General features: G+C 37.4%; 1 protein-coding gene and 1 pseudogene across 1 annotated transcript in view; one reads left to right on the top strand and one right to left on the bottom strand.

Moving 5' to 3' along the window:
• The first annotated feature begins 957 nt into the window (after positions 1-957).
• Positions 958-1,587, top strand: LOC128644262 (ADP/ATP translocase 2-like; annotated as a pseudogene).
• A 2,279-nt stretch (positions 1,588-3,866) lies between these two features.
• Positions 3,867-12,765, bottom strand: part of LOC128644260 (ficolin-2-like) — a 57,876-nt gene continuing 48,977 nt past the window's right edge. Inside the window, 1 exon segment of the mRNA XM_053696938.1 lies at positions 3,867-4,196. Within this exon segment, the coding sequence (XP_053552913.1) occupies positions 3,931-4,196 (266 nt within the window). The 3' untranslated portion in view covers positions 3,867-3,930.

Here is a 12,765-nt window from a genome sequence, read left to right as displayed (position 1 = left end):
CTAAGTCCCATTCCCTAGGTGACATTTCTTTGCTGTTTGGCTTTCAGTGTCATTCTCCTCATAGAATAGTATTAGTTGTCCCCTGATAGCGGGAGGTCAAGTCTTAATCGGAGGACAGAGCCCCTTAAAGGGGGGGATGGTCGAGCTAATGGGTGGAGCAATGTCCCAAGGCGCATCCCTAGGGGTGCTCCACTCCGCGGGCCTGCTGACCGTGCTCCTCTAAGGCATTCGCTGCAGCAGAGGTCCGTCCCGCATATCGCTCAAAGCCTTGTCCTCTTGATGTTTGGGGTTAGCTAGAATGCTCAGATGCCGACACTTATGTTGAAGACTTCGAGAAAGTCTGCAGTTAATTGTTTTAAGTTATAATAAAAGTGAACATGACCGGTCTTAACCCAACCTGGTGTCAGTGTTTTTGTTTGGGGGGAAGTTAAATATTTAAGGGGGTATTTAGATATGAATGTCCAATGGGGGTTCAAGCCCTTAAGAAATCAGCCCTCTTTTCTTTTGGATAATAAGAAATAAATACAGTAGATGTGTCAAACACACGTATGCCTGATATTTCCTTTCTTTTGAGTGTTACATACACTCAATTTAATGAAGTTCAAAAAAGGGCTTGATTGTAGCAGTTCCCATTTTTTATTTTTTTAATAATTTGTTATTTGCCATTAGGTTCTGTGTTTCAGGGTTATCTTAAGGGTTGTTTTTCAGCAAATTACATGTTGTACACCAGGTCTTGTCTTTTACTTGCTTAAAAAAAATAACATCATGTAGGTTTAGCTAATGAAATATTCTGTGTATCACATAAAGTGACATTTTAGTTAGAGTGTCAGAGAGTAACAGGGACTGAGCCCAATAATCAACTTTGATAAAGGGTCTAGATATAATGCAAATGCTGGCCATAGCTAGTACCTACTTACTTTCTGACAATTTTGCTAAGGTCTTTTTTTATGTAGTGATATGGCCATAGCTATTTCTAAGACTGCTGTAGCACCTTTTGAAAGAGTCAAGCCTCTGCTACAAGTCAAACAAATGTATGGAAACAGATTACAGCAGACAAACAGCACAGCTTTATTAAATGTAATTTCTATCCCCATAAAAAAGTTTATTTTTGCTGTGGTCATTTAATTTCATTAGATGCTTCCTAACCCACACCCTCAGCCTCACATACAAGACAAGTACAAAGAGATCTTCCTGGACAACGTTAACCAAAAGACCCAGTTTTGGTGTTGCTTTACTGGCAACCTGACATGTGGTGGTGGTGGTGGTGGTTTTTTCTCCTTTTTTACTTCATCTGTCCTGTTCAGTTTGGCAGAACACATCTGGCCACTAATGTTAGAAAGGATTGTGGTGAGTGAGAGTTCAAATACCTTGCAGACTGCTAAATCAAGGTCTTAGTCTGATGACCTCAGGAGTCTCTATCAAGACATCAGTGTGTCTGATCAGGGAATCATCATGCACAGAGCAGCATATATCATCATCTATGACACTGATAAAGGTGTGCTTACAGACCCTAAGTTTTCTCACATTATCATTAGCTAGATGGTCGTTCAACTTGCTTGTATTTTATCCATCTGGTATTGTCCATAGCCATTTGGCAATGCAGCCAGAAAGTAAAGGAGCAAATATAGGGCCAGATTATAAGTGCAGCACTAAATATCGCTCATGAGAACACGCTTCCATAGGCTCCAGTGGAGGCCTCGTTCTGATGCCGTCATACACAGCACAGAACCAAAGCGCAACAAAGGGGGTAAGTAGCGCAGCGATGGCAGCATATTGTAAATATATATGTATATGATTATATACATATATATTTATGTGTTTATATATACACATATTAACACATAAATATATATGTATATAAGCATATACATATATATTTACTGGGAACACACAGTTCTCATAGACTGCAATGTAAAGGCACTTTTCAGTGCCGTTTTTTTTTTCTAACACCCCACAGCTGCCTCCAAAAATTGCAGTTTTTTTTGTTTTTGTTTTTAAATGTTACATTAAAAAAGAAAACTAACACTTAAGTTTGGGGGCATTTGGGGGATATTTATACAATTAACCAGATATCTTTTATAAGTGCTAATTGCTACCGCAAACTTGCGTTCGCAATAACCAGCCACTTATAATGGCTGGTTATTTATTGCATGCCCGCAAACGTTCAAATTTGCCTGTTTGCGGGTGCACGATAAATTAGTGCTCTACTTGTAATCTAGCCCATAATGTGCATTATAAACTGACTGCTGAAGGTAGATAGCTTATGACAAAGGCCCCATGGCTTTCTTTATCGATGCCTGGTTGATCTAAATGTGTCAACGTTTATATAATCTTACATGCTGTATAATATACCATACAATTCATGGATCTTACATGCTGTATAATATACCATACAATTCATGAATCTTGCATGCTGTATAATATACCATACAATTCATGAATCTTACATGCTGTATAATATACCATACAATTCATGAATCTTACATGCTGTATAATATACCATACAATTCATGAATCTTACATGCTGTATAATATACCATACAATTCATGAATCTTACATGCTGTATAATATACCATACAATTCATGGATCTTACATGCTGTATAATATACCATACAATTCATGGATCTTACATGCTGTATAATATACCATACAATTCATGGATCTTACATGCTGTATAATATACCATACAATTCATGGACTGATAATACTTTACAGCTGTCATATTCTGGGTATACATCCAACATATTAGGAATCATACCTGCCACATCTTTCCAGCTTAAGATATTAATGGTAATTAATTTTGTCCCTTACTGTTGCTTAGGTTTATGACATCTTTTTTTGATGTTTGTTCCTACTCATGTGGCAGCAATTTAGCTTAAAATTATGACACACAACACTCTGTGATTGTTTTATTTCAGTCATTCATGGTTTTTAACTATCTCTGGGTTGAGAAAATAAAAATAAGGACCAATAAAAATGGTATAGTAAAAAGATATAGATTATTAAATACAAGTGAAAGTTGTGCAACGAGATTAGACATGTGACACCACCTACAGTAGGAACATGATGGGCCTGGATACTGCCTTCTGGAGAATGCTCAGTGCTTCACATGCACACAAAAACTTGTGTGTGTGTGTAAGGTGACTGCAAGCAGAAGAACAAAAGACAGGGGCGCACCATAGCATAAACCAATATGGGGCACAGAAATATATATAGACTCATTTTATTCACATTTACTCTATGGGTGACAGTGCCCCCTTGTGTTGAGACTATGGGGCCGATTTATCATTGGTTTGTCTGACATGATCGATCATGTCTGACAGCCCTCGATTCCTCCTGTATGTGTTTGTAAATTCTGTCCTGTCTCTTAGTCTTAGAAGTTTTATATTGTTTTATTTAAATGATCTGTATCCATGGACAGCACTGCGGAATATGATGGCGCTTCATAAATAAAGTATAATGACAATAATATCAGTATAAGCTGTTGACATTTATCATTGTACAAGCAGTTCTTGTGAACTGCTTGTACAATGCTGCCCCCTGCAGATTCGTGGCCAATCGGCTGCTAGCAGGGGGTGTCAATCAACCGGATCGTATAGAATCGGGCGGATTGATGTCCACAGCCTCAGAGCAGGCAGACCAGTTATGGAGCAGCAGTCTTTAAACCGCTTCTTCATAACTGCTGTATCCGGCGAGCCTGAAGGCTCGCGCGGACACAGGGTCATCAAGCTCCATTCGGAGCTTGATAATTCGGCCCCTATATATTTTATAGATTAAGGTGTGGAAGCTTATTTTTTAAGAAGAGGAAATCTTAAGGAACTCAGTACATGGAGTTACTACTAAGAAGACAAGACTGCCAGTAGATCAGTATATCCATAAGAGTATATTACTTATGCCCAAGGCCATCTTGTTTTGTTCTCACGTTTCTCTACTTCCTCTTTTCTGTTATTGGCCGGATTTTCATTTCAGAATGTTTATAAGAGTAGTTGTATCCCTTGCCACTGCTCCAGTTTATGCCATCGGCATAGCTGCTATGTTGTCCCAGATGATACAACCCGTTCAGGTTTGAATTGTGACAACTTTCATGCCACCAGGCACCTTTGTAGATTGCAGCACAGTTAGCTGAAGCACTTACATCGTTATCTTGGTCCATGGTGCTGAACTGCATATTATTGTGAACATTCATGGAATCTCCTGCAAAAATAGCAAAACATTTTTTACAAATATTAAACCATTTAGAGAAGTAGAAGATAATTTCCTGTTAGTGCTGAAGTAAAAGAATTAAGAGGACAGTCTGCAAGATAGTAGATGTTTGACACACATAATATGTATATTCACTTAAAGGGTACCGTAAACACTTTATACAACATTTTTCTGGCATGTCCCATAGATTAACATATCAACAGAACTCAGTGTCATAACAGATATACACTTTGTTTGCTAAAATTGTTTCAAACTCCACCGACTATTTCCCTTACATGAAGGAACCAATCTGGATTTTATTCTGAAGAAGAAATGGCTTGTCACCATCATTCGGCTAGATTACGAGTTGTGCGTTAGGCTTAAAAAGCAGCGTTGGCCGGTCCTAACGCTGCTTTTTAACGCCCGCTGGTATTACGAGTCTTGCAGGTACAGGCTCACCGCTCACTTTTTTGGCCAGACTTGTAAATACCGCAAATCCACTTACGTAAATTGCGTATCCTATTTTTTTCAATGGGACTTGCATAGCGCCGGTATTACGAGTCTGACAAAAAGTGAGAGGTAGATCCTCTCCTGTCAAGACTGGTACCGCATTTTAAAGTCAGTAGTTAAGAGTTTTATGGTACAACGCCGTAGCATAAAACTCTAAACTAAAGTGCTAAAAAGTACACTAACACCTATAAATTACCTGTTAACCCCTAAACTGAGGCCCTCCCGCATCGCAAACACTAAAAAAAAACATTTTAACCCCTAATCTGCCGAACCAGACATCGCCGCCTCTATAATAAATATATTAACCCCCTAAACCGCCGCACTCCCGCCTCGCAAACATTAGTTAAATATTATTAACCCCTAATCCGCCGTCCCTAACATCGCCGCCACCTACATTTATTAACCCCTAATCTCCTGCCCACAACATCGCCACCACTATATTAAATTTATTAACCCCTAAACCTAAGTCTAACCCTAACCCTAAATTAAATATAACCCTAATTAAATATAACTAAAAGAAATCTAAATAAATATTCCTATCATTAACTAAATTATTCCTATTTAAAACTAAATACTTACCTGTAAAATAAACCCTAAGCGAGCTACAATATAACTAATAGTTACATTGTAGCTAGCTTAGGTTTTATTTTTATTTTACAGGCAAGTTTGTATTTATTTTAACCAGGTAGAATAGTTATTAAATAGTTATTAACTATTTAATAACTACCTAGCTAAAATAAATACAAATTTACCTGTAAAATAAAACCTAACCTAAGTTACACTAACACCTAACACTACTCTATAATGAAATTAATTGCTTAAATTAAAAACAATGAAATAAAATTAGCTAAAGTACAAAAAAAAAACCACTAAATTACAGAAAATAATAAACAAATTACAAGATTTTTAAACTAATTACACCTAATCTAATCCCCCTAACAAAATAAAAAAAGCCTTACCCTACACTAAATTACAAATAGCCCTTAAAAGGGCCTTTTGCGGGGCATTGCCCCAAAGTAATCAGCTCTTTTATCTGTAAAAAAAATTACAAATCCCCCCCAACATTAAAACCCACCACCCACACAACCAACCCTACTCTAAAACCCACCCAATCCCCCCTTAAAAAAAACTAACACTAACCCCTTGAAGATCACCTTACCGGGAGAAGTCTTCATCCAACCGGTCCGAAGTCCTCAACGAAGCCGGGAGAAGTCTTCATCCAAGCCGGGTGAAGTGGTCCTCCAGATGGGCAGAAGTCTTCATCCAGACGGCATCTTCTATCTTCATCCATCCGGCGTGGAGCGGGTCCATCTTCAAGACATCCGACGTGGAGCATCCTCTTCATCCGACGGCTAAGACTGAATGAAGGTTCCTTTAAATGTCGTCATCCAAGATGGCGTCCCTTCAATTCCGATTGGCTGCTAGAATTCTATCAGCCATTCGGAATTAAGGTAGAAAAAATCCTATTGGCTGATGCAATCAGCCAATAGCATTGAGCTGGCATTCTATTGGCTGATTGGAACAGCCAATAGAATGCCAGCTCAATCCTATTGGCTGATTGGATCAGCAAATAGGATTGAACTTCAATCCTATTGGCTGATCCAATCAGCCAATAGGATTTTTTCTACCTTAATTCCGATTGGCTGATAGAATTCTATCAGCCAATCGGAATTGAAGGGACGCCATTCAGTCTTAGCCATCGGATGAAGAGGATGCTCCGCGTCGGATGTCTTGAAGATGGACCCACTCCGCGCCGGATGGATGAAGATAGAAGATGCCGTCTGGATGAAGACTTCTGCCCGTCTGGAGGACCACTTCGCCCGGCTTGGATGAAGATTTCTCCCGCATTCGTTGAGGACTTTGGACCGGTTGGATGAAGACTTCTCCCGGTAAGGTGATCTTCAAGGGGTTAGTGTTAGGTTTTTTTAAGGGGGGATTGGGTGGGTTTTAGAGTAGGGTTGGCTGTGTGGGTGGTGGGTTTTAATGTTGGGGGGGATTTGTAATTTTTTTTACAAGTAAAAGAGCTGATTACTTTGGGGCAATGCCCCGCAAAAGGTCCTTTTAAGGGCTATTTGTAATTTAGTGTAGGGTAGGGCTTTTTTATTTTGGGGGGCTTTTTTATTTTGTTAGGGGGATTAGATTAGGTGTAATTAGTTTAAAAATCTTGTAATTTGTTTATTATTTTCTGTAATTTAGTGTGTTTTTTTTGTACTTTAGCTAATTTAATTTAATTGTATTTAATTTAGGCAATTAATTTAATTATAGAGTAGTGTTAGGTGTTAGTGTAACTTAGGTTAGGTTTTATTTTACAGGTAAATTTGTATTTATTTTAGCTAGGTAGTTATTAAATAGTTAACAACTATTTAATAACTATTCTACCTAGTTAAAATAAATACAAACTTGCCTGTAAAATAAAAATAAACCCTAAGCTAGATACAATGTAACTATTAGTTATATTGTAGCTAGCTTAGGGTTTATTTTACAGGTAAGTACTTAGTTTTAAATAGGAATAATTTAGTTAATGATAGTAATTTTATTTAGATTTATTTAAATTATATTTAAGTTAGGGGGGGTTAGGTTTAGGGTTAGACTTTGGTTTAGGGGTTAATAAATTTAGAATAGTGGCGGCGACGTTGGGGGCGGCAGATTAGGGGTTAATAAATATAATGTAGGTGTCGGCGATGTTGGGGGCAGCAGATTAGGGGTTCATAACTATAATGTAGGTGGCGGCGGTGTCCGGAGCGGCAGATTAGGGGTTAATAATTAAAATGTAGGTGGCGGCAATGTCGGGGCGGCAGATTAGGGGTTAATAAGTGTAAGATTAGGGGTGTTTAGACTCGGGTTCATGTTAGGGTGTTAGGTGTAAACATAAATTTTATTTCCCCATAGGAATCAATGGGGCTGCGTTAGGAGCTAAACGCTGCTTTTTTGCAGGTGTTAGACTTTTTTTCTGCCGGCTCTCCCCGTTGATTCCTATAAGGAAATTGTGCACGAGCACGTTACACCAGCTCACCGCTGACTTAAGCAGCGCTGGAAATTGGAGTGAGATGTGGAGCAAAACTTTGCTCTACGCTCACTTCTTGTCTGTTAACGCCGGGTTTGTAAAAACTCGTAATACCAGCGTTGTAGGTAAGTGAGCGGTGAGCATAAACTGCTCGTTAGCACCGCATAGCCTCTAACGCAAAACTCGTAATCTAGCCGATTGTGTTTACAAAATCTCCATTGTTTTATATCAGCATAATTGGGGGTGTATATGTGGCAGGGTTAGACTGGTAAAGCTGCCATGAGCACTTTTAGTTATTAGAACTGGAAAATCCCTAATCTTCAGATTTAAATTAAATGAACATTTTGAAGGGTAGATAATAAAAGTAAATTTCAAAGTTGTTTAATTATGTGTAATTAAGCATTTAAAATTACAATTTAAAAAAATGTCATCTGTGCCTTTAAAAAATATTTTTTATTGGCTACTTTTAGTTGAGAGTTTCATTATCAGTTGCTACATTTACATGTGATTTAGCCCATAGTCTGCCATCACTTTTGGATTTACTTTAAAGGACTATTAAATACAGTAGCATTTTAAATAAGTAGTGGATTTTTTTTCTGACAAATTTTCAAAATGTACTTACATTTTCCACCCCCTGTATCATGTGACAATCAGCAACCAATCGCAGACTCACATACCATATACACTGTGAACTATCGAACATGCTCAGTAGGAGCTGATGCCTCAGAAAGTGTGCGTATAAACTGTGCATAACTTGACAATAGAAGTAAATTGGAAAGTCTCTTAAAATATTGTCTGAGTCTGAGTCATGGAAGTTTAATTTTGACTTCAGAGTCCCTTTAAAATAAAATTCAATAAACACCATTTAATATGTTATCTGTAATGTTATATTAAGTAGTGTAAATTGCTATAGACACTTTCTGTTGTATATCTGAGGTGACTTTATTACAAACAATTATGTATGATTGATTGCAATAGTAAAGTTAAAATTAAGCACATATTGGTGCACCAGTTTAGGGTTAGATTACATGTGGCTTGCTAAAGTTAGAGCAGGACGCAATAAGCAATATCGTAAACCCGCTAACTTGTGCACGTATTACTAGTTCAATGTAGACAACATTTGCACTCTTTGGGTTAGCGTGAGTGAAGACCTAGCCTAAAGGCGTAAGGGTTAAAAATAAAAGTTCAACAAATATATGAAAAATACATTAAAATAAAGTTATACTCTTATATATACAGCTTCTTCTAAAAATATTTTTTTTATAAAAGGAAATACATTTTTTTAATAAGGGTTTAAAGGTATATAGCATATTACAAGATGTTTGACTTGAAAGGGGTATAATTTATATATTGAATTCTAAATATGTGTATGGGTGTGTATATATATATATATATATATATATATATATATATATATATATATATATATATATATATATATATATTTATATATACAGTGAGTACACCCCTCACATTTTTGTAAATATTTTATTATATCTTTTCATGTGACAGCACTGAAGAAATGACACGTTGCTATAATGTAAAGTAGTTCGTGTACAGCCTGTATAACAGTGTAAATTTACTGTACCCTCAACATAACTCAACACACAGCCATTAATGTCTAAACCATTGGCAACAAAAGTAAATACATCCCTAAGTGGAAATGTCCAAATTGGGCCCAAAGTGTCAATATTTTGTGTGGCCACCATTATTTATCAGCACTGCCTTAAACCTCTTGGGCATGAAGTTCACCAGAGCTTCACAGGTTGCAACTGGAGTCCTCTTCCACTCCTCCATGATGACATCACGGAGCTGGTGGATGTTAGAGACTTTGCGCTTCCCCACCTTCCGTTTGAGGATGCCCCACAGATGCTCAATAGGATTTAGGTCTGAAGACATGCTTGGCTAGTCCATTACCTTTATCCTCAGCTTCTTTAGCAAGGCAGTGGTCGTTATCATGTTGGAATACTGCCCTGCGGCCCAGTCTCGGAAGGGAGGGGATCATGCTCTGCTTCAGTATGTCACAGTACATGTTGGCATTCATGGTTCCCTCAATAAACTGTAGCTCCCCAGTGCCGGCAGCACTCATGCAGGCCCAGACCATGACACTCCCACCACCATGCTTGACTGTAGGCAAGACACACTTATCTTTGTACTCCTCACCTGGTTGCCGCCACACATGCTTGACACCATCTGAACCAAATAAGTTTATCTTGATCTCATCGAACCACAGGACATGGTTCTAGTAATCCATGTCCTTAGTCTGCTTGTCTTCAGCAAACTGTTTGCGGGCTTTCTTGTGCATCATCTTTAGAAGAGGCTTCCTTCTGGGACGACAGCCATGCAGACCAATTTGATGCAGTGTGCGGCGTATGGTCTGAGCACTGACAGGCTGACCCCCCACCCCTTCAACCTCTGCAGCAATGCTGGCAGCACTCATACATCTATTTCCTAAAGACAACCTCTGGATATGATGCTGCGCACGTGCACTCAACTTCTTTGGTCGACCATGGCAAGGACTGTTCTGAGTGAAACCTGTCCTGTGAAATCGCTGTATGGTCTTGCCCACTGTGCTGCAGCTCAGTTTCAGGGTCTTGGCAATCTTCTTATAGCCTAGGCCATCTTTATGTAGAGCAACAATTGTTTTTCTCAGATCCTCAGAAAGTTATTTGCCATGAGGTGCCATGTTGAACTTCCAGTGACCAGTAGGAGAGAGTGTGAGAGCGATAACACTAAATTTAACACACCTGCTCCCCATTCATACCTGAGACCTTGTAACACTAACGAGTCAAGACACCGGGGAGGGAAAAGGCTAATTGGGCCCAATTTGGACATTTCCACTTAGGGGTGTACTCACTTTTGTTGCCAACGGTTTAGACATTAATGACTTAATACCAGGCTGTACACTCACTACTTTACATTGTAGCAAAGTGTCATTTCTTCAGTGTTGTCACATGAAAATATATAATAAAATATTTACAAAAATGTGAGGGGTGTACTAACTTTTGTGAGATACTGTATGTGTGTGTGTGTGCCTACTTATGGGTTTATATATGTACTCACTGTTTGTTGATTGATATTTTGTGCTCAGTAACTTTGAGAAAAACAAAGGGCCAATATTATTTATGTCTGATGAATTTTGCAGCCCGTCTCATGATTACAAATATTACCTGTTATGAGTTGGCAGAGGTGGGGTTACTCAATACTGGTGAGTACTCCCACAAAAAAGCCCTGTGTATATATATATACATACATATATACAATACACATATAAACATATACCGTATATACACACACACACACACATATGTATGTGTATATATATATATATATATATATATACACATATATACATATATATATAGCACATGTATGTTAATAATTAACTCTTACTTGGTCAAGTTACACAAGCTTACACATTTCTTTTACATTTGTGCCATCTAGTGGACACAAAAAGTATTGCAAATATATATAAATATACATTAAAAAAACAGTGAGGTTATAATTTAAATATGCATTTACATTATTTTACTCCAAAAATATTAAAATTATAAAAAATAAAATAAAAAAGATATACCTAATCCAAAAATATAAATTGATAAAAACAATTGTAAATCATAATCTCTGTTTAAACCCATAGGATGTAGAGTCCCTCGGTGCTGGATCCACCAAACTTCCCTTTTCCTAAGCATTAAACCTCTATTCCCACTCTTTCTGAGTTTTGGAATATGGTCAATAATTTAGAATTTTAGCTGGCTAACTGTATGACCTGCTTTAGTAAAATGGGCAAACACTGGCAGTGACATATCTTTGCCTCTTATAGAAGATTTATGGGCAATTATCCTATCCCTAATGGGTCATATAGTCTCCCCAACATAGCCCGTCCCACAAGGGCATTTTAAAAGCTATACAACATAGTCAGTATCACATGTGTAAACCATTAATTTCTCTCTTTTTTTCTATCATGAATCTGTGCCACATGTGTACCTTTAATCATGGAGTTACATTGAGCACAATGTAGGCAAGGATAACAACCTTTTTTTGGTGTTGTTAAATAATTCACTCTCTCTTCTTTTTTACTGCCCACATTAGCTCTAGCCAGCATATCCTTTATATTGTTATCCTTACCTACATTGTGCTCAATCTAACTCCATGATTAAAGGTAGACATGTGGCACAGATTCATGATTTAAGAAAAATAAGTGTTTGTGCTAAATATGTGACCCATTGCCTCTCCTAGGTACCCCTTCCACAAGAGTAACCTAAAAATAGATAAAAACAAATTTTTATATTAAAGGGACAGTCAACACCAGCATTTTTGTTGTTTTAAAAGATAGATAATCCCTTAATTACCAATTCCCCAGTTTTGCATAACCAACACAGTTATATTTATACATATTTTACCTCTGTAATTACCTTGTATCTAAGCCTCAGCAGACTGCCCCCTTATTTCAGTTCTTTTGACAGACTTGCATTTTAGCTAATCAGAGCTGTCTCCATGGTAAATTCACGTGCATGAGCTCAATGTTATCTATATGAAACACGTGAACTAATGCCCTCTACTGGTGAAAAACTATCAAAATGCATTTAGATTAGAGGCGGCCTTCAAGGTCTAAGAAATTAGCATATGAACCTCCTAGGTTTAGCTTTCAACTAAGAATACCAAGAGAACAAAGCAACATTGGTGATAAAAGTAAATTGGAAAGTTGTTTAAAATTACATGCCCTATTTGAAACATGAAAGTTTTTTTTGGACTTGACTGTCCCTTTAAACTTTTATATATTTAATCGTCTTGATAATCAATGAGTTATTCCACTGTTTAGCACCAGGATATTACTTACTCTAATACTGGGACTTGACAATTCTGTACTAAGTCCTTGAATCAGTATCAACACCACTATTTCCACTATTTCTATTATACATTTTTGTTTCACTTTAATTCATTTATCACTAATTGCATTTTAACTCCGCTCTAAGCGCCCTCCTTTGTTTTTTGCACAGATTCATGATGAAATGTATAAAAAATGTGTAATCTCGTGTAAATTGACATAGTAAAAGTTAATGATTA

The sequence above is a fragment of the Bombina bombina genome, unplaced genomic scaffold (assembly GCF_027579735.1).
Source record: "Bombina bombina isolate aBomBom1 unplaced genomic scaffold, aBomBom1.pri scaffold_842, whole genome shotgun sequence".
NCBI classification, from domain to species: domain Eukaryota; kingdom Metazoa; phylum Chordata; class Amphibia; order Anura; family Bombinatoridae; genus Bombina; species Bombina bombina.
The sequence above is the reverse complement of the archived record's forward strand: the minus strand, read 5'-3'. Positions and strand labels throughout refer to the sequence as shown.